The sequence below is a fragment of the Sphaeramia orbicularis genome, chromosome 8, assembly GCF_902148855.1.
Source record: "Sphaeramia orbicularis chromosome 8, fSphaOr1.1, whole genome shotgun sequence".
NCBI classification, from domain to species: domain Eukaryota; kingdom Metazoa; phylum Chordata; class Actinopteri; order Kurtiformes; family Apogonidae; genus Sphaeramia; species Sphaeramia orbicularis.
In genome coordinates this window covers 7,896,472-7,919,632 of record NC_043964.1, presented here as the reverse complement: position 1 = coordinate 7,919,632, position 23,161 = coordinate 7,896,472, and the positions used below count along the sequence as shown (strand labels likewise).

Here is a 23,161-nt window from a genome sequence, read left to right as displayed (position 1 = left end):
TAGTAGAAAATAGAAAATGGAAAACAGTAGGAAACAGTAGAAACTAATAAAAAAAAGTAGAAAACAGGAAAAAATAGTTGAAAAATAGAAAATAGTAGAAAACAGCAGAAACTAGTAGAAACTACTAAAAAATAGTAGAAAACAGTAGAAAATAGTAGAAACTAGTAAAAAAAAAATAGTAGAAACTAGTAAAAAGTAGTAGAAAATAGTAGAACTCCTGTTGTAAAAAAAAAAAGATGGACGAAATATGGACCTCCTTCCTGGTTCTGGAGATGGGGCCAGTAGTTCCAAACATTGAATCTGCTCTGATCTATCAACTCCAGCTCTAAGTTGATCAGATATGGTCATCTTCCACTGATCCAGTGTATTTCCTGTATTAGTGACATTTCTGTTGTAAATTCTGTTTTCTTTGGTCTGTGTTAGAGTTTGGATCCATTTTTATCTGATTCAAGGGTTCTGTTGAATTTTCAGCTGTAGTCCTATAGTTCCATAGTTGGACTGGTCCAGCTGTTCACATGGAACCACTAGAACTACAATGATGGAGGTTCTAAGGCAGGGCTCACCATCACGGTGCCCGCGGGCACCCGGTCGCCCGCAGGCCTGCTCTAAAAAGGGTTCTCCAACATGTTGCTCGCGATCTACCGGTGGTTCGCCAAGGGTCACTAATATAAGAACACAAAGTTGATTCATCATTTGGTAGAACAGGTCTAAACTTCCACCCAATCAAAATTACAAGTGTCCCCCTCCCGAGATGAAACGGTCAACTAGCTGTCAATCAAACTTTAGCGCTGGTTTGCTGCCTGTCATTGGAGAGGGGCAGGGCCCAGGATGAGCCAGATGCCAGGCAGATAGTGGGTTCAGCCCCCAACGATGTGGGCTGAATATAGTCAGGGAGTTATTTTCATGAAAGATGAGTGTGTGTGTGTGTGTGTGTGTGTGTGTGTGTGTGTGTGTGTGTGTGTGTGTGTGTGTGTGATCTGTGGCGCGTTCTGGAAGTCAGTAAAAGATGCAACGTGGAGCGGAATTTCACCAAAGTTCACAGCAACTTTTCTGGAGATTCTCCGGTGGGAATCAGCCTCCGTGAAGAGAAGGTAAAAGAGCTGAAAACTAAAGTCCAAAAACAACAGTCCATGTTCAGTAAACTGTCCAAGGCCAGCGCTTCAACAGAGACATCAGTAAAGTGGTTCACATCCTGGACAAGCGCAAACAGATGTACACTATCTGCGCATGCGCTCAGACAGCTGCAGTCGGACCTGAACAGGTGCCTCTGCGTTTGACTCCAGTATGATGACTGTAGAAGTGACGGGGATGGTGGATTTATGTGCACAAAGTTCTGGTTTTAATTAATATGTTTTGACAGCATATGTGAATTTAGAAAAGGTCAAATCCTTCAGAAAAACAGCAGCACATGCTGGTGAAGTTTTATTGTGTGAGTGACAACGTTCCTTTTCACAATTTCAAAGTATTAAAAATGCACATACAGGTGTGTATTATTTGTTTTTTAGTAATTCTATAAAAATATGCAGGATTGTTCCATTTCATAATTTTTGACATAGTATTAAAATCTTTAGGAATACAGCATGCAAATGCTTGTATTTCTTTTTTTCTACTTTTGATTTTCTTAATTAAAGTAAAATAACAGTTTCATATTAACACTTTTTAAGTATTGTAAATGTTAAAACAAAGATATATAAATAAATAAAATAAATGAAGAGCACAATGTTACAAACATATGATACAAAATGTGTATGTATGGAAAATAGCTATGTAAATAAATGTTGCTAAATTAGAGTAGCCCTCCGGCAACTTCATTAGGTAAAAGTAGCTCACAGAAGAGAAAAGGTTGGTGACCCCTGCTCTAAGGGAAGGTACTGTTAGTCCAAATGTGGTTCTATGGGCTGGATTGGAGTTGTTCTGTTGAACCTGCTGGTGTTGGGTTCAGTTTGTCAGCTGAGGTCATGTGATCATTAGGAGGACAGTTACTGTAGAGCTGATCTCTGATCAATAAAAGTTCATTAAAGTTATTATTCATGAGTTAAAGGAGGACAAACTTCTGTCACTGCGTTTGAAAGATTCAACTCATCCAAGAAGAATTCTGGTGAGTTTAAGTTTGATAATGTTGTGAATTTTACTGAGTTTATGGTCCGTGCTAATGCTAACATGCTAAGTTAGCCTGTCTGCTATCCTGTGGTTAATACCTTATTGTGTGTGCTAATGCTAACATGCTAAGATAGCCTGTATGCTATCCTGTGGTTAATGCCTTATTGTGTGTGTGCTAACGCTATCATGCTAACTTAGCCTGTCTGCTATCCTGTGGTTAGTGCCTTATTCTGTGTGTGCTAATGCTAACATGCTAAGTTAGCCTGTCTGCTATCCTGTGGTTAATGCCTTATTGTGTGTGTGATAATGCTAGCATGCTAAGTTACCCTTTCTGCTATCCTGTGGTTAATGCCTTATTTTGTGTGTGATAATGCTAACATGCTAAGTTAGCATGTCTGCTATCCTGGGGTTAATGCCTTATCATGTGTGTGCTAATGCTAACATGCTAAGTTAGCCTGTCAGCTATCCTGAGGTTAATGCCTTATTTTGTGTGATAATGCTAACATGCTAAGTTAGCCTCTCCGCTATCCTGTGGTTAATGCCTTATTTTGTGTGTGATAATGCTAACATGCTAAGTTAGCCTGTCTGCTATCCTGTGGTTAATGCCTTATTGTGTGTGTGCTAATGCTAGCATGCCAAGTTAGCCTGTCAGCTTTCCTGAGGTTAATGCCTTGTTGTGTGTGTGATAATGCTAACATGCTAAGATAGCCTTTATGCTATCCTGTGGTTAATTCCTTATTGTGTGTGCTAACACTAACATGCAAAGTTATCCTGTATGCTATCCTGTGGTTAATGCCTTATTGTGTGTGTGCTAATGCTATCACGCTAACTTAGCCTGTCTGCTATCCTGTGGTTAGTGCCTTATTCTGTGTGTGCTAATACTAACATGCTAAGTTAGCCTGTCTGCTATCCTGTGGTTAATGCCTTATTGTGTGTGTGCGCTAACGCTAACATGCTAAGTTAGCCTGTCTGCTATCCTGTGGTTAATGCCTTATTGTGTGTGTGCTAATGCTAACATGCTAAGTTAGCCTGTATACTATCCTGAGGTTAATGCCTTATCGTGTGCTAATGCTAACATGCTAAGTTAGCCTGTCAGCTATCCGGAGGTTAATGCCTTATTGTGTGTGCAATAATGCTAACATGCTACGTTACCCTTTCTGCTATCCTGTGGTTAATGCCTTATTTTGTGTGTGATAATGCTAACATGCTAAGATAGCCTGTCTGCTATCCTGAGGTTAATGCCTTATTGTGTGTGCGATAATGCTAACATGCTACGTTACCCTTTCTGCTATCCTGTTGTTAATGCCTTGTTTTGTGTGTGATAATGCTAACATGCTAAGTTAGCCTGTCTGCTATCCTGAGGTTAATGCCTTATTGTGTGTGCGATAATGCTAACATGCTACGTTACCCTTTCTGCTATCCTGTTGTTAATGCCTTGTTTTGTGTGTGATAATGCTAACATGCTAAGTTAGCCTGTCCGCTATCCTGAGGTTAATGCCTTATTGTGTGTGTGCTGGGTGTGTGGGTGGGGTTTATTTTAGATTTACCGTCAATAACACACCCACTGCTGTCTGTCCCACAGAAGAACATGACAGCACTAGGTTTGTTTGGAACGATTCTGGTTTACATGAACCATGTGATCACCAGAGCAGCTACATCACAGTGTGTCGTAACTCTGTTTCTATGGCTCTGCCTGGAACCACTTGTTTCATCCTGTTTCATTTCACTAAATGAAGCTGAATGAATCTTAATGCTGCGGGTTCATGTTATTTTCTCTTTTTTCATGTTTTTTGTTCTAAAACCTTGAATCCCGTCTCATTTGTATGTTTCAGCTGGTGGAACTAAAGTAAAGTCATTGACAGGCATGTGTTTGGTTCATCAGAACGGTTTTATTTGTGTTTGTGTGGTGGTTTCCACAGACGTTGGACTGACATTCACTCCGCCTCCTGGGTTTCAGAGCTGACCTCCTCATCATCCACGAGCTCTTTGGTGACGATCAACACTTTGCGAGTCGTAGAAGCTGGAGCTGAAGCAGGTGCGCTGTCAGAGAACAGAGGAGAATGTTCTGTTAGATTCAGGTTCTATGAAAATAAACACTGAAATAAGACTAAAAACCAGGATGAACATTAAACAGTCATTAATTCAAACAATGATCTCAATATTCACAAGCAAATAGAAATGAAAAGAGTCAGTTCAACTGTTTGGGTTATTCTCATTAAAAGAGAGGAAAATATTAATTTACTACATTGTCTCTAAATTTTATAAACTCAACATATGTAAAAATAAATAAATAAATAAATAAATAAAATAAAATCATAAAGTAAACACTTGAATATATTTCAATACTTCAAAACTACAAAACTGTCATTGTTTTGTCTTTAAAACTTCACTTGAGTCTAAAAAAAATCTTTTGTACAAATATGTTAATATGTTATAATTTATTATGAAATATAAGATTTTTTTAAAAATCATTGTTTTCTATTATTATATAAACAAAACAAACTAAATCTGTTGGTGGATGTCACCCGGTTTAGTGTCGGTGGGTGGATGTGACCTGGTTTGGTGTCGGTGGGTGGATGTGACCCGGTTTGGTGTCGGTGGGTGGATGTGACCCGGTTTGGTGTCGGTGGGGTGGAAGTGACCTGGTTTGGTGTCAGTGGGTGGATGTGACCTGGTTTGGTGTCGGTGGGTGGATGTGACCTGGTTTGTGTCAGTGGGTGGGATGTGACCTGGTTTGGTGTCGGTGGGGTGGATGTGACCTGGTTTGGTGTCAGTGGGTGGATGTGACCTGGTTTGGTGTCAGTGGGTGGATGTGACCTGGTTTGGTGTCAGTGGGTGGATGTGACCTGGTTTAGTGTCGGTGGGTGGATGTGACCTGGTTTGGTGTCGGTGGGTGGATGTGACCTGGTTTGGTGTCGGTGGGTGGATGTGACCCGGTTTGGTGTCGGTGGGGTGGAAGTGACCTGGTTTGGTGTCAGTGGGTGGATGTGACCTGGTTTGGTGTCAGTGGGTGGATGTGACCTGCTTTGGTGTCAGTGGGTGGATGTGACCTGCTTTGGTGTCAGTGGGTGGATGTCACCCGGTTTAGTGTCAGTGGGTGGATATGACCCAGTTTGGTGTCGGTGGGTGGATGTGACCCGGTTTGGTGTGGATGGGTGTTCAGTACTGACCTCATCAGTTCTCCGTCCAACAGCCTCCTGTACTCTGCGATCTCCATCTCCAGTCGGGTCTTCAGGTCCAGCAGCATCTGGTACTCGTGTCCTTGTCGCTCCAGGTCAGCTTTGAGCTGGGCCAGCTGGTCCTCCAGAGCCGTCACCTGCCTCTGGTACGCCGCCAACATGGAGGCGAACCGGCTCTGGGTGTCGGCCAGCGTTCCTTCAAGAGACGCTTTCTAAGAACCAGAGAGGAAGAGAAGGTTATGGATGTTCACAGAGTCTGGTACTGAAGAACATCTGGAACAGGAAGTGGACCAACCATACTGAGCTGAGACTGGAGCTCAATCTCCAGACCCTGAAGTGTCCGTTTGACCTCTGTGATCTCAGAACGTGATGTTTGGAGGTTCTCTGTACTCACAGCCACCTCCTTATTCAGTGCCTCGGTCTGGAAAGAACGAAAATAAGAACCTGCTCAAAACTCATCATATTTGCAGACGACGCCGGACTATTGGGGATAAGAACCGTGACCTTGTTGACCTTTGTTTACGGTTTATTTCAGATAAACAACAACAACAGCAGAACCACTTGGAACCAAACATGTACGTGGTTCCGTGGTGGTCTAGGACAGGACTCACCTTGGCCTGGAACCAGCTGTCCAGATCTCTTTGGTTCTTAGCGGCAACATTCTCGTAGTGTTCTCTGATGTTGGCCATGATGACAGTCAGGTCCTCCTGGGGGGCGGCGTCCACCTCCACGTTGACCTGACCTCCCACCTGACTGCGCATGGCCAGCATGTCCTGCAGGATGACACCAGGGAAGGGTTAAGGTCAGGAGGTCACCTTCAGGACCCTGGTTCCATCAGGTTGGTTCTCACCTCCTCGTGGTTCTTCCTCAACATGATCAGCTCCTCCTTCAGAGCCTCGATCTGCATCTCTAGGTCGGATCGACCCAGTGTCAGCTCATCCAGAACCCTCTTCAACCCGGCGATGTCAGCCTCCACTGACTGCCTCATGGCCAACTCGTTCTCGAACCTGGACACAAATGAGTTTGATGGTGAAAGAAGCAGGAGAACACAGGTGGAGAAAAAGAATCAGTCAGAGGATTTAAGTTTGGACGATGTTTTGAATTAGTTGTAAAAATCTTCAGATGACTGGAAACCATCAGGATGAACTTCCTCTAATATTTATGTGTGGTGTCTGATATAAAACATCAGGAAATGATGACAAACTGACTTCAAACCAGATACGACAAAGAAAAGCTTGCATTTTCACTTTTAAGAAGCAATTGATGATTAATTAAAGTCGTTTCTAGGTTTCAGTTCTTAAACCTGTGAATGTACTTCCTGTTTTACATACTTGACCCTGAAGTCATCGGCGGCCAGCTTAGCGTTGTCGATCTGCAAGTACAGACCTCCGTTTGTACGGGTGGCATCGAGGATCTGAAACACAGAAGAACCGAGATTAGCAGGAAACATGAGATGGAAACATGAGATGGAAACATGGGACTGAAACATGGGACTAAATGGATGTGGATGTGATAAACTACAGCTCTATTGCGCCCCCTCCACCCCCCCAAGGTAAAATGGAGTCAGTTTGACCCTAATGTTGCAGATTCGTTGGAGGATAAACTGTATTATCTGCATTAAAAACAGCTCCAGAATCATGACAAATGCAGATGACGCTGTACTATTGAATGCTTTCATTATCAAACACTGACCAATGGAAAAGCTTCTTGAACATCAGTATTATTCTCCTACAAAAGTTGTCGTTTGAATGGACTGAACTCTCTTTAGTGCGATCAGGAAAATGTATTATTTGATGGTTTACATGAATGGGCGTGGCTACATTCAGCCCCTGCATGAGGTTTGGCCTAAATCCATTAAATCAGATTAAATCAGGTGCACAAAAAGCCTCTTGGATCCACATCCTAAACCCAACAGGAAGTTCACTACCGTCAGTAAAATGCATCAACCACGCCCTGATGCCCCACCCACCCGTACAGGTCCCTGTCATCCCGGTTCAGACTGGTGTTTCATGGTCAGTGGCAGAGGTTTCGTGGTTTTGTTGACGTTCAGGTGAGACGATGCAAACACAAGGCAAATTTCCGGCGGTTGAATAGATGGTGATCGGGTCTTGTATGCAAACGCTGTTTCTGGGCGTGGCCTCAGGACTCAGGGCTTTGTGTTCAGACAAAACGCAGCGTCTTCAGTTTCAGCTGCTTCATCGAATCTGGGTTTTAACATGATCTCCCCTTTCTGCTGTTTTCTGTTTGAGTTTCACATGATGACGAACATCCAGAAATAAAGTGGAATTGTTGAACAAACGCCCTCAGGGGTCGAGTTTCAAGGGTTTCACTGGGTTTTATTGGGTTTTTTTGGGTTTCACTGGGTTTCCCCAAAGGATCTGTAGGGACTCTTTGTCTGTTTAGTTTTTTGTTCTAAGTTAATTTCCTTTTTTGTTTAGTAATTTAGTGTTTTTTGCTAATTGTTTATTTTTGACTTGTTTGCTTTTTTGTTTGTTTAATATTTTGAATTTTTTTTTTAACTTTAATGGTTATTGCTTTCATTCTTTAGTATGTTTTGCTTTTCTTATTGGTTCAGACCATCATGTACCTGGGTGGGCCCATGGTTTTTTAACAGTCACAGTCAAACAGACGGTACAAGGGCCTTGGTTGTTGTTTTGCCTGTAAAACTTGTGAATAAACCACCTGAAATACATGTACGGTCTGGACATGGTGTTTTTAACTGTGTAAACCACAAACCCCTGGTGCATCCAGTGGTTATTTGAGTTCTGTTAAAGTCTAAAGTTCAGTCACGTTTAAGTTGATTTAAATTTGAGGACAAACAGTCGCTACAGGATCCTTCATCCAACATCGTACTTTGTTTGACAAGTGTCATAAATATTGCGAGGTTTATAAATGTGATGTTCACTGAGTCTTTCTGTTTGGTTTGTGTTTGTCGGAGTTTCTTTTACAGGTGCAGATTGTTTTTTTGTTTTTTTTTTTTCAGATAAATGGTTTAATCATGTGTTCTTCGGTTTTACTGTGATGCTGACTCTTGGTTTATAGAAGCTGGAACAGGTTGGATGAAAGACTGAATGACATCACATATTGAGACTGAACCGTGGTTTATCGCAGGTTTTTGGTCGTTTCCGTCCTCATCTCCCTGACCTCAGACTATCTGATGAGGACCTGCTGAAGCCTGACAGACCAGGTTCAGGGTCTTGGGTTGGTTTTGGTTGTATGTGGGTTAGTCTTTGTAGGTCTTGGGTTGGAGGTCCTACCTGGTCCTGCAGGTCGCTGATCACTGCCTTGTACCCAGAGCAGTCGTGTCCTTCAGGTTGGGTCTTCTTCTCCAGGAACTCCCTGATCTTGTTCTCCAGGTCAGCGTTGGCCTTCTCCAGGTTGCGGACCTTGTCCAGGTAGGACGCCAGCCGGTCGTTCAGGTTCTGCATGGTGGCCTTCTTGTTGTTGTCGGTGACATCGAGGGCATCGGACAGGTTGAAACCTCCTCCCAGTCCTCCCGCAGACATGCCGAGTCCGGAGGAGAAGCTCCTGGAGGCGGTGGCAGCAGAGATGCGGGTGTCGCGGCCCCCAGCGCCGCCATACACGCTGCTGGGCTTGGCGCTGCCGAGGCGGGAGGCGTAACTGCTCTTGTAGAAGGACATGATGGAGGATCACTGCTGCTGCTGCTGCGGAGGCTGGGACGACTGAATGCACAGGGGGCTGGACTCTGACGCTTTTATCTGCCCTGAAAACCAGGAGGGTGTCGTGGTCCGGCCCCCGTCCTCCGGTGCCTGAGGCTACAACCGCAGCCGACAAACATGAAACCCACAGCAGGAATGCACAACACTCTTACACAATGTCCCATCCAAGACCTGCACGAAACCAGCATGACTTTCAGATGAGTCAGAGATGTGTTATCTGAGCCTCCAGCTGGACCTGGACCCAGAACCTCCAGCAAGACCCTGGATCCAGAACCTCCAACAGGACCCTGGACCCAGAACCTCCAGCAGGACTCTGGACCCAAAACCTCTAACAGGATCCTGGACCTCCACCAGGACCCCGGACCCCAAAACCTCCAACCAGGACCCTGGACCTCCAGCAGGACCCCGGACCCAGAACACACACCAGCATCTGCACCTTCTGCTTCTGATGTCCACCAAACAGGCTTTAGTTTGATCCACTGTTTATCTTTGCATCACAACATGTTTGACTTGGTTCAACATCTAAGAACAAAACACAGAGAAGATGATCGTTTGGTCAATGTCATACGACGTGTTTTCATATAGTGAAAATGTAAAAGATGAAACAAGATGCAAATGAAGACAAGGATGAAACGAAACAAGATGAATAAAATAAAGATGAAATAAAACAAGACGAAAATAAAACAAAGATGAAACGAAACAAAGATGAAACAAAACAAAGATGAAATAAAACAAAGACGAAACAGAAGAAAGATGAAATAAAACAAAGATGAAACAAAAAGATGAAATGAAACAAAGATGAAACAGAAGAAAGATGAAACAAAACAAAAATGAAATAAGACAAAAATGAAACATGTCCACAGCAGATGTTTCAGAGTTCATGTTACTGATAAGTTTCTACGTCCAGCTGATGTCGACCAGTGACAACTGAATGGGTCTGATGTGGTGAATGTCTACGGTGGACTGCAGTAAATCATGTCTGAGCTCGTCCCCGTCCTCCCCCCCAAGCCCCCGCCCGGCCCCCAGAATCCCCTCCTCCTGGATTCCTGGAGCAGGTTTCAGCCTGTTGTCTCTGTTCTTCCACCTCTACTGCTGTTGTGCAAGCAAACAATAAAAGCCTTTGTGCAGAGTTCAGACTGTTTACTGTGATAAAACGGTGCATGAGAGGACGACGAGCAGGAAGGAACGGCTGACAGCTGATCCTTATCTGACCACACCCACAACGCAAACGGACACGGGCGCCATTTACAGATGGAGGAGGAGGAAACAGAAATGTACAGACTATTAACTTCAATGTGTAACAAACAGAGGAGGAGGGAGTTCAGCAGACCTCCAGACCCCTGTCCACGTCCAGATCCCTGTCCACATCCAGACCCCTGTCCATGTCCAGACTCCTGTCTGTGTCCACATCCATGTCCAGACCCATGTCCAAGTCCAGACCCCTGTCCACGTCCAGACCCACATCCATGTCCAGACCCATGTCCATGTCCACGTCCACGTCCACATGATCCCTTTGAACATCATTCCTTACATTAGTACCATTACTTCATAGAACCGAACAAAGCAGGTAGACTCACCGTTCATACAGAGGTGAACCTTACAGACCCTGGAGACCACATTGGACCTTACAGACCCTGGAGACCACATTGGACCTTACAGACCATGGAGACCACATTGGACCTTACAGACCCTGGAGACCACATTGGCCCTCACAGGCCCTGGAGACCACATTGGACCTTACAGACCCTGGAGACCACATTGGACCTTAGATTTGAGAGTCACTGTCCTACCTGGAACTGCTGATGTCAATAGTGACTTTTCTGCGGTGGCCCAGAGGAGCAAAAGCCCAAAAAATTATCCACTATAAAAAAAAAAAAAAGAGATTGAGATTTATTTAAAAGGAAGTATCTGAAAATAAATGTACCCCTTTAATAAAAATACATTTTATGGAAAAAAAAACATCTACAAAAAAAACCCCAACTTGTAACATGTGGTTCTGGATCATGATGACCTCAGATTAATGCAACAAAAATTATACTCCTGCTCCGATCCATCCCATAATGAATGAATTTATAATCAAATACTGGGTCCAAAAATTGGACCCAAATGTGGACATTAAATCTCCCTAGGTGTCAGTGCATTATGTATGAAAGCATGTGTGTAAATGCTCTTCTATAGACTAGAAATAAAGACACGGTGTTCAATGTGTCGATCCTAGTGGTTTTTCGTCAATCTCAGGCTCATTCCAGGTTTAGTGTGGAACCCATCGTGTCCACTGGTGTTACACGCAGAACCCGTCGAGTCCACCAGTGTTACATGCGGAACCCATCATGTCCACTAGTGTTACATACGGAACCTGAACATTTAAACACTAATAAATCAATAGTGATTTTTCAACAGCAGTCATTTTTGTCAAACCCTTTGCCTTGAATATTTACTTCAATTCCCAAAATGCACCTGTGACAGAATAAAGAGATATTAAAAACAATAGTAGTGTGTAATTTTCGTGTCCTTTAGATCGTGTTACATGTGGATTTTTGTATAAAATATAGTGTAAAATAATATAAAAATGTGTTTTATCTGAAAAATAGTTTCTCTTTTATCTCAGTAAGTATTTATTTTTCAATTGGACCCAAAGTTCTTCTAAACCAGCTTCAGAACATTCGTCTACATCGGTTTGAATGTTTAACCCTCTGTCCTATTTTTAAGACCAGTTTCATAAAAACACATATATTTATATTGTCTTTTTTTTATGTCCTCTGACTGTGTTTGAACTATGGAAGTCTAATAACGTTTATAATGTTTTTGTATTTATACAGTGGAGGCTTTAAAACAAACTCTTTGAGTCTTTGTGTCTCTAACTACACCTTTACTGTTTTATTATGTCTTTAATTAATGTTCTATATGTGCAAAATAAATCAATTAAAAATAAATAAATAAATAAAAATTAACTTGGACCAGGAAACAAATGAAAAAATCCAAAAAGAAAGAATAAAAGTCTGAAAACTGTGAACCCAGATGAACCCAGATGAACCAGTTCAGGTTCAGACCTTCACCTGTGGCTGTGGTTTTAGGACAAACCTCTCAGGTAAATCAGTGGCCGTTGCCGTGGTTACAAGGCCTCCTTTGCTGCCAGCGTCCTGATAAATGAGTCAAAGATGAACTGCAACTGACGGCATGTTTATAGACGAACAGGAACAGGTCTGTGTATGTCTGAGGTGTCATCATCATTCTGTCATTTTCTTCCGTTTAATGGTTTAAATGTTCAGTTTTTAGTGTCATTATGTGAAATAATATTAAAATGAATGTAAAACTGGGATGTTTCTAACGTTGGAAAAAAATGAGACGAATCCAAAACAAGGTTCTAATAGTTTGGGATTCTTCATTATAGTTTAGTCTTATTTAGTTTTGACTTTTTTTTTCCCTCTATCTAATTCAGTTAGTTTTAATTCATTTTTAGAGCTGGTTTGCTAGTTTTTATTTATTTATTTATTTTTCTAAATTCTTAGTTTTTGTTTAGTTGTAGTTTTTTTTTTTTTTTTTTTTTTAAATATCTTTTTTCTTTTTTGCCGTCATATTCAGATAAATCCCAGACAGGACTCTGCTGTTTCTCCCAACTTTAGTCTCCATGTTTCCAGTTAGAGTGGAGACCAGAAGACGGCTGGAAACCACAAGTGACGGACCATGAAGTGTTGTATGGTGCCAGCAGCTAAAATTGCTTGAGTGAAATAAATCGATTTCGTATCAATCCAACGTTGACAAAGACGAAAACAAAGGGAATTTTATCCAGAATTTTTATGTTTTAGTTAGCTTTGTAAGCACACAATACAGTTTCAGTTAGTTATCGTTTTTTTTCTTTTAATTCTAGTTTTTATTTATTTCAGTTAACAAAAATTCATCATTTCGTTAGTTTTCATTAACAATAATAACAATGATCCAAAAACAGGATGAAAATAATGTAAAATCATGATGAGATGAAACAGTTTAAAAGACGATGGTTTTATCGGAGTCGTTCAACCTGTAAAACTATTTTAAAAAAACATACAGATCTGTTTAAAATGTGTTTAAGAGTCGAATTTTCAAAGATCTAAACTGAATCCCAAACCATCCATCTGAAGTTCAGCTGAAAAATCTGATTAAACTGAAAATAAGGAACGTCTGACCCAAGGTTATTATTGTTAACCAAAACTAACGAAATTACGAAAACTAGAATAGAAAAAAACATTTTTGTTAAACTGAAATAAATAATAACGAAAATTAAAAGAAAAAACGATAAGTAACTGAAACTGTATTGTGTGCTTACAAAAATAACTAAAACGTATAAAAATTACGGATAACATTCCCTTTGTTTTTGTCTTTGTCAATGTTGGATTGATATGAAATCGATTTATTTCACTCTAGCAATTTTAGCTTGCGGCACAATGCGGTACTTAATGGTCCGTCACTTGTCATCACTTGTCATTTACAGTCGTCTTCTGGTCCCCACTCTACCTGGAAATAGGGAGACTAAAGTTGGGAGAAAACACCTGAGTCCTGTCTAGGATTTATTTGGATACAACGGAGAAGAAGATAAAAGATACGACAAAACTAAAATTAATACTAAAACTAAACTAAAACTAAGCATTTGGGGAAAAAATGAAACTAATAAAAATGAGCAAACCTGCTCTAAAATGAATTAAAACTAACTGAATTAGAGAAAAAAAGGCAAAACTAAATAAAACTAAACTATAATGAAAAATCCAAAACTATTATTACCTCGGTCTGAACACATAAAAGGTTCCACGTTCTCCAGCTTTTCCAGAATAACCTCTGTCTTATTTGTGTGTTTTATATCAGGTTTGTTTTTATGGCTTGAAAACAAAAGGTTTATTAGAAGAAAATGATAAAAAAAAAAAAAAAAACATGAAGCGGACCCAAACCAGTGACTGTGCCCCTGGTGGTGGTGGATGGAACTGCACACAGAACACACGACTCAACACAGGCTTCCGTTTGACGCTCATGTTTATTGGTGTTTGACAGTGCAGCGCCTCCTGCAGGTCAGTTGATCTCACTGACCGTCTCCGTGGTGCTGACCACCTGCCCGTCCACCACCTCCTCGATGACCGTGATCACCTTCTGTTTGGTGGTGATGGTGGAACCAGAACCAGAGCCGGAACCAGAACCAGAACCGGAGCCAGACCCAGTAACAGCATCAGATCCAGCTCCAGCTCCAGAGCTGGATCCAGATCCAGAACCAGATCCAGAACCGGATCCAGACCCATACCCAGAGCGTGAGGAGGCCGACAGGGAGACGCTGGAGGAGCTGGAGACACAGCAGAAGAAGAACAGAGTGTTTGGAGGTTAGTGGGCGGGGCCTAACAGGTGACAGACAGTGGTTGCTTTTCCATTGACCCTCAAACTGTGTGAATAAAACTAGTTCATTTACATTTACCTAATGGAAAACTGACAATTTCACCCAAACTCTCATTTTTGATTTAAAGGTTTGTTCTTGTTAGAGATGGTTTTTTTGTAGTTAAACTGGTTTAGAAGATAGAAGACAGAGGGAACGCCTTTAATGTTATTTTTACATGTACAACAAAATTAAAAGAGACAACTGTCTCATGGTGTGTAGTGCAAAACAGTTTAAAAGCAAAAAATGAAAAGTTAAATATAAACAGAACCAGGACTGGAACACAGAGACAGAACTCGGACTGGAACATAGAACAGAACCAGGACTGGAACACAGAGACAGAACTCGGACTGGAACATAGAACAGAACCAGGACTGGAACACAGAGACAGAACTCGGACTGGAACATAGAACAGAACCAGGACTGGAACACAGAGACAGAACTCGGACTGGAACATAGAACAGAACCAGGACTGGAACATAGAACAGAACCTGACATAGATCACATTCAACTGGTTCTGTTCCACATAGAACAGAGACGATGGAGACTGTATTTAGTCTCTAGTGGTCGAGTGTTTAGAAGGACAGATGTTCTAGTTGGAGAACGATTCAACATTAACATAATTAACTGGATTAAACATCTACACGCATACCAAGTGATGAGTTGTTTTCTATTTTAATGATTTTACAGGACGTTTTGTTTTTTTTGTATTTTTTGCATTTATGTTGGAATTTGCCATTTATAATATGCGATTTTTGCCAGTATTTAAAAAAAAAAAAAAAAAAAAAAAAAAAAGACTGCTCAACGGTGACCTCTCCAGGACCTGGACCTGGACCAGGTCAGGCCTCCTGGATCTGGACCTGGACCTACATCCTGGACCCAACAGGAGGCGGGTTTTGATCAGACTCTGCGGTTCTGGTCCAGTTGTTGCTGGTTTCTGTCGGTAACTGGAGCTGAACTGAACTTCGTAGTTTTATAAAAAAATAAATAGACTCAGTTTTAAATTTGACCTTTTTTCATTTTGTTTTCTTTCGCAGCTGCTTTGTTATTTGATTTCTTAGTTTTCGGTAATTTCATAAATGTTGTTTTGATCTTGTTGCTCATTTCTGATGTGATCTGGTGGTTTTGGAGGTTCTAGTGTTAGTCTGTCCTGGTTTCCTCACCTGCTGACTCCGCCTCCTTCTCCTTCCAACAGCCTCCGGTACTGATCGATTTCCATCTCCAGCCTGGTCTTGATGTCGAGCAGGACCTGGTACTCCTGGCCCTGTTGTTCCATGCTGGCCCTCATCTGGACCAGCTGCTCCTCCAAACAGCTCACCTGGTTCTGGAAACCCGCTAGCTGCATAGCGTAGCGGTTCTGGGTGTCGGCTAACGTTCCCTCCAGTGACGCTTTCTGCAGGACACAGGTTCAGGTGAGGTTCAGGTTCTGGACATGTACGGGTTTAGAGGGTTTAGGGTGTGACACCCACCATGCTGAGCTGGGACTGAAGCTCAATCTCCAGACCCTGAAGGGAGCGTTTGAGCTCTTTGACCTCCGATGTGGACGTCTGGATGGACTCTGTGTTGGCGGCCACTTCCTGTTTCAGTGTTTCCGTCTGTGAGTCGAAGAACAAACCCACGGTTAAAGGTCAAAAACACACAACCTTCACAGAAACGGACATAGACGGACACAGAACAAGGACATAGAACTAGGACATAGAACAAGGACACAGAACTAGGACACATAACAAGGATGCAGAACAAGGACATAGAACAAGGACATAGAACAAGAACGCAGAAAAAGGACATAGAACAAGGACACAGAACAAGGATGCAGAACAAGGACATAGAACAAGGACACAGAACAAGAAACACAGAAAAAGGACATAGAACAAGGACATAGAACAAGGACGCAGAACAAGAACATAGAACAAGGACGCAGAACAAGAACATAGAACAAGGACATAGAACAAGAACATAGAACAAGGACATAGAACAAGAACGCAGAAAAAGGACATAGAGCAAGGACATAGAACAAGGACATAGAACAAGGGTATAGAACAAGGACGCAGAACAACACTGTCAGTTTACTTATGTTTTTTTTATATATGTCATTAACGTCATAGCAGAACTGTCATATATTTTTCCAAATTGTTGTATCTGTGTAACTTTACTCTGATTTATTTTATACAGAATCACAGTTTGGACAAAAATAGGACTTGAACAGTTTTGTTCATAACTTTATTGTATTTGTCATTTTAACTTAGTAACTCATCTGTTTAACTTCACTGTTGCACATTAATTAACTATTAAATAGATAAGAAGATGTTGGTACTTTTCTTTGCAGATGTTACTGTGCTGGATCTTACTAAGTTTTGTATTAGTTCCATTAAATCTCCATCAACTAACTGTGAGCTTCGGTTTATTTCTCTGCTCATTTTCATTGATTTATCTGAAGAAACTTCTAAAGACATTTGTGGTGTCGTTACCTGGTTTTCAAACCACGACTGCAGCTCTTTGCGGTTCTTGTTGGCGAGGTTCTCGTAGTATTCTCTTATCTCGTCCATCATGGCGGTAAGGTCCTTCTGAGGACCAGCGTCCACCTCCACATTGATCTGACCGCTCATCTGCGACCGCATGGCCAACAGCTCCTGCAAACGACGCCGGCGGTTTGTCTCAGGTTTTACAGGATGTTGGTGGTTCCAGGAAGTGGAACCGACCCGTTCAGACCACACTCACCTCCTCGTGGTTCTTCTTGAGGAAGATCAGCTCCTCCCTCAGACCCTCGATCTGCATCTCCAGGTCGGATCGACCCAATGTCAGCTCGTCCAGGAGCCTCTTCAACCCGGCGATGTCGGCCTCCACAGACTGCTTCATGGACAACTCGTTCTCGAACCTGGACACATGTGAGTTCGATAGAACTGACTGAAGAACAATAGTTAATAGTTTTCCTAAATATCCTTGTTAATATTCATCTAATTCCAGATCAGCGTGGACTCACTTCAGCCTGAAGTCGTCTGCTGCCAGTTTGGCGTTGTCGATGGACAGGTAGATGCCCCCGTTGACCCTGGTGGCGTCTTGGATCTGAGACGCACAGTTCAGACATGCGTTAGAGGATGATTGACATTAACATAAACAACTGTCAACGCTTCGACACTATCTGACACCGAACACACCGAACCACATTCCTGTCGTTCACAGTCTGTAACCCTGACGCATTCTGAATGAAGGATTTATGTCAAATACTCAGAAAAATTCAACCCAAACATTTCACAGACATCTGAGCGTGCTCAGTTCAAGCCCGCCCCCTGTGGAATGGGGGGGGGCAAAACGCAGAGCAGAGAGTGAAACCAACCCACTATTAAAAAAGATGCTTTAGGCTTTTTTTTTTTTTTTACACCATTTTCCCTGTGGTTTTGTGTCGTACAAATATTTTTCCAGTGTCTGAACTTGTACTTGATGAAAACTGAGTGAAAGATGAAAAAACACACAAGAAAATAAATGAAAATAATGGAACAGGTGTTAAAAGACGAGTGTGTTGTCGTCCTGGATTAAACCACGTCTGAGAGCCAGAGGATTCACAAACGACGACGCATTAAAATGCCACCTAACCTGTTTAAAAAAAAAACACCCCCCAGGTTTAAAAACCGACCCCCCAGGTTTAAGAACGGACCCCTCAGGTTTAAAAACCAACCCCCCAGGTTAAAGAACGGACCCCCCAGGTTTAAAAACCAGCCCCCCAGGTTTAATAACAGGCCCCAGGTTTAAAAACCGACCCCCCAGGTTTAAGAACGGACCCCTCAGGTTTAAAAACCGACCCCCCAGGTTTAAGAACGGACCCCTCAGGTTTAAAACCAACCCCCCAGGTTAAAGATGTGACCCCCCAGGTTTAAAAACCAGCCCCCCAGGTTTAATAACAGGCCCCAGGTTTAAAAACCGACCCCCCTAGGTTTAAAAACCACCGTGGTTAAACCTTCAGCCCTGCAGCAACAGGAAACATTCACTCAAAACTGTCAGCATCTGGTTCCACTGGATTCAAACTCGTTTCCATGGAAACCAAACACGACGACTGACATTTGGACGAGTTTCAGACGAAGTTGATCAGATCCACAGTTCAGACTCATCAGAGTTTAAAGGGTTAACGATCCGCTTTAATTACACACAACAATCAGCTAATGACAGTCAGTGCAGAGGTTTGGGACCTGGACCTGAATGAAGGGTTCATGAAGTCCACGTGCACCATCAGGGTCGGGGTCACATGACCGGGGCCTACCTTTCCCTGCAGGTCTGCGATGGTCTGGAAGTAGGCGCTGTAGTCTCTGGCTGAAGGGGACGTCTTCTGCTCCAGGAACTGTCGGATCTTCAGCTCCAGCTCAGTGTTAGCGGCCTCCAGCTGTCGGACCTTCTCCAGGTAACTGCCCAGGCGCTGGTTGAGGTTCTGCATGGTGAACTTCTCGTTGGTGGAGATGTCCATGCCACCACCACCGCCACCACTGGCCCCACCGCCGAAGCCACCACCGAAGCCGCTGCTGCTGAAGCTGTACGCAGCTCCTCCACCTCCACCTCCACCCATTGCAGCGGAGAAGGGGATCCGGATATTCTGACCTCCACTGGAGACTCTGAAGGACGAGCCTCCACCTCCACCGTACACCGACAGGCTGCTGCCCTTGGCCATCCGACCACCTGCACCGCCTCCACCCACCAGGGAGCCGGAGCTGTAGGAGAACATTCTACTGGTTCAGTGGAGGATGAAGGTCTGCTTCAGCTGGAGACACCAGAGTACGGAGCTCAGGGATCAGCTGGTTTTATATGGTCCTGGGGTGGAGTAGCAGGAGGAGGACCGTGTCAAGGAAACGCCGTCGGCCATCGGCGGAATAAAGAACCACGGGCGTGTCTGCGGAACGTTAATCCACCGACTCCTGTAGTTTGACAGGTTACAAGGGTTGGATCAAAAGACAGAAAATGATTAGAGCAGAAGACACGAAGGCCTGGAGGCGAGTTCAGACCTGATCCACATCAGAAATTCACATGGACTTTCCCATCAACAGAAACTTTATTAACTACGATATTAATGACGTTGGTGGAACTGCAAGACTGTAGTCCAGAAGAAGTACAGATACTGAAGTAATCAGAGTAATATGAGGAAGAGTACAAGTATTAGTTTGAGTATGAATATGAGTATGAGTACAAGTAAAAGTATGAGCATGAGTTTTCTACGTTGGTTCAGTGGTTGGTCTCATATTGGCGTCAGTTCTCTGGGTTCAATCCAAACACGTGACAATACACACATACATACATACATACAGGGTGGGGAAGCAAAATTTACAATGTTTTGAGGCAGGGATTGAAAGACAGTGTATGACCAATTAGTTTATTGAAAGTCATGAGAATTTATTTGCCACAAGAAAATTTACATAAGAGAAAATGTTTTTATTCTATGTGTCCTCCTTCTTTCTCAATAACTGTCTTCACACGCTTCCTGAAACTTGCGCAAGTGTTCCTCAAATATTCCGGGGACAACTTCTCCCATTCTTCTTTAATAGTATCTTCCAGACTTTCTCGTAATAGTTTTGCTCATAGTCATTCTCTTCTTTCCATTATAAACAGTCTTTATGGACACTCCAACTATTTTTGAAATCTCCTTTGGTGTGACGAGTGCATTCAGCAAATCACACACTTTGACGTTTGCTTTCCTGATTACTCATATGGGAAAAAGTTTCTGAAAAGGTATGGATAATAGTGTTAGGTATGATTATGACATCAATATATGTTTGGTTTTAAAACAATTGACGTAGTGCCTGCTGAGAAAAAAGAACTAAATGTTCATTGTAAATTTTGCTTCCCCACCCTGTATACATATATAAACACATACAAACATGAACACATACACGTACATGTATCATGTATGTATGTATGTAGATATGCACAAATGTGTGTGTGTGTATATAAATATAAATATATACATATATATATGTGTGTGTGTGTGTGTGTTTAGGTATATATATATATACGTATGTAAGTGTGCATGTATATATCTGTATATATATATATATATATATATATATATATATATACACATATATATATGTGTGTATGTATATATATATATATATATATATATATGTATGTATATGTATATATTTATATATATATGTATATATATTTATGTATATATGTTTATTTGTATGTATGTATGTGTTTATATATGTAAGTATTTAGCATGACGTCCAAAAATGGTCATTTTGAACATATTTTAAAGGATCGTCAAAACGTGTTTTAAGAAATTCTTGAGGCATCAATTAAAACTCTCCAAGATGTTTCAGGTTATTTCAATACCTTTTTCAGATGGTCACCAAGAGGCTCCAAATGGAATTTTCGTAAGGCCATAGCATGATGTCCAAAAATGGTCATTTTGAACATATTTTAATAGATGCCTCAAAAGTGTTTTAGGACATTCCTGAGGCATCAAAAAAACTATCTGGGATATTTCAGTTTGTTTCTACACTTTTTTCAGATGGTCACCTAGAGGCTCAAAATGGACTTTTCATAAGGTTATAATATGATGTCAAAAAACGGTCATTTTGAACGTATTTTAATAGATGCTTTAAAAGTGTTTAGGAGGTTCCCAAGTTCATAATAAAAACTCCCTGAGATGTTTCAGGTTATTTCAACATCTTTTTCAGATAGTCACCAAGAGGCTCAAAATGGAATTTTTCATAAGGCTATAATATGATGTCCAAAAATGGTCATTTTGAACACATTTTAATAGATGCTTTAAAAGTGTTTTAGGGCATTCCTGAGGCATCAATAAAAACTCATTGAGATGTTTCAGGTTGTTTCAACCCCTTTTTCAGATGGTCACCAAGAGGCTCAAGATGGAATTTTCATAAGGCTATAGCATGATGTCCAAAATGGTCATTTTGAACGTATTTTAATTGATGCTTTAAAAGTGTTTAGGATGTTTGTAAGGCATCAATAAACACTCTCTGAGATGTTTCAGGTTGTTTCAGCACTTTTTTGAGATGGTCACCAAGAGGCTCAAAATGGAATTCGGGCCTCAAAAATGGTCATTTTTAACATATTTTAATTGATGCTTTAAAAGTGTTTTAGGACGTTCCTACGTTCATAATAAACACTCCTTGAGATGTTTCAGGTTGTTTCAACCCCTTTTTCGGATGGTCACCAAGAGGCTCAAAATGGAATTTTCATAAGGCTTTAGCATGATGTCCAAAAATGGTCATTTTTAACATATTTTAATAGATGCCTCAAAAGTGTTTAAGGACGTTCCTGAGGCTTTAATAAACACTCCTTGAGATGTTTCAGGTTGTTTCAACACCTTTTTCAGATGGTCACCAAGAGTCTGAAAATGGAAATTTCATAAGGCAATAGCATGACGTCCAAAATGGTCATTTTGAACATATTTTAATAGATGCTTTAAATGTGTTTTAGGGCATTCCTGAGGCATCAATAAAAACTCCTTGAGATGTTTCAGGTTGTTTCAACACCTTTTTCGGATGGTCACCAAGAGGCTCAAAATGGAATTTTAGGAAGACTATAGCATGACGTCCGAAAATGGTCATTTTTAACATATTTCAATAGATGCTTCAAAAGTGTTTTAGGACGTTCCTGAGGCATCAGTAAAGACTCTCTGAGATGTTTCAGGTTTATTTGAATATCTTTTTCGGATGGTCACCAAGAGGCTCAAAATGGAAATTTCATAAGGCTATAGCATGATGTCCAAAAATGGTCATTTTGAACACATTTTAATAGATGCTTCAAAAGTGTTTTCGGACGTTCCTGAGGCATCAATAAACGCTCCTTGAGATGTTTCAAGTCATTTCAACCCCTTTTTCGGATGGTCACCAAGAGGCTCAAAATGGAATTTTCATAAGGCTTTAGCATGATGTCCAAAAATGGTCACTTTGAACATATTTTAATAGATGCCTCAAAAGTGTTTAAGGACGTTCCTGAGGCTTTAATAAACACTCCTTGAGATGTTTCAGGTTGTTTCAACCCCTTTTTCCAATGGTCACCAAGAGGCTCAAAATGGAATTTTCATAAGGCTATAGCATGACGTCCAAAAATGGTCATTTTGAACATATTTTAATAGATGCTTCAAAAGTGTTTTAGGACGTTCCTGAGACTTTAAGAAAAACTCCTTGAGATGTTTCAGGTTTTTTCAACCCCTTTTTCAGATGGTCACCAAGAGGCTCAAAATGGAATTTTCATAAGGCTATAGCATGATGTCCAAAAATGGTAATTTTGAAATATATTAAGATATGCTTTAAAAGTGTTTCAGGATGCTTGTAAGGTATCAGTAAACACTCCCTGAGATGTTTCAGGTTGTTTCAACACCTTTTTCAGATGGTCACCAAGAAGCTGAAAATGGAAATTTCATAAGGCTATAGCATGACGTCCAAAAATGGTCATTTTGAACATATTTTAATAGATGCTTTTAAACTGTTTTAGGACGCTCCTAAGTTCACAATAAACGCTCCCTGAGATGTTTCAGGTTGTTTCAACACCTTTTTCAGATGGTCACCAAGAGGCTGAAAATGAAAATTTCATAAGGCTGTAGCATGACGTCCAAAAATGGTCATTTTGAACATATTTTTATAGATGCCTCAAAAGTGTTTAAGGACGTTCCTGAGGCTTTGATACACACTCCTTGAGATGTTTCAGGTTGTTTCAACCCCTTTTTCAGATGGTCACCAAGAGGCTCAAAATGGAATTTTCATAAGGCTATATAGCATGACGTCCAAAAATGGTCATTTTGAACATATTTCAATAGATGCTTCAAAAGTGGTTTAGGATGTTCCTGAGGCATCAATAAA

General features: G+C 41.4%; 2 protein-coding genes across 2 annotated transcripts; both read right to left on the bottom strand.

Moving 5' to 3' along the window:
- Window positions 1-3,965: 3,965 nt before the first annotated feature.
- LOC115423809 (keratin, type I cytoskeletal 13-like) lies at window positions 3,966-8,943 on the bottom strand. The gene is made up of 7 exons (XM_030140861.1): window positions 8,537-8,943; window positions 6,611-6,693; window positions 6,130-6,286; window positions 5,891-6,052; window positions 5,575-5,700; window positions 5,271-5,491; window positions 3,966-4,140 (listed from the first exon to the last, which is right to left on the bottom strand). Exons 1-7 carry the CDS (start codon window positions 8,918-8,920, stop codon window positions 4,035-4,037), a joined length of 1,239 nt encoding a protein of 412 aa, XP_029996721.1. The 5' UTR covers window positions 8,921-8,943; the 3' UTR covers window positions 3,966-4,034.
- Window positions 8,944-13,932: 4,989 nt separating this feature from the next.
- Window positions 13,933-19,119, bottom strand: LOC115423768 (keratin, type I cytoskeletal 13-like). The gene is made up of 7 exons (XM_030140810.1): window positions 18,601-19,119; window positions 17,329-17,411; window positions 17,067-17,223; window positions 16,817-16,978; window positions 15,818-15,943; window positions 15,512-15,741; window positions 13,933-14,261 (listed from the first exon to the last, which is right to left on the bottom strand). The coding sequence occupies exons 1-7, from the start codon at window positions 19,054-19,056 to the stop codon at window positions 13,997-13,999; spliced, it is 1,479 nt and encodes a 492-aa protein (XP_029996670.1). The 5' UTR covers window positions 19,057-19,119; the 3' UTR covers window positions 13,933-13,996.
- Window positions 19,120-23,161: the final 4,042 nt, after the last annotated feature.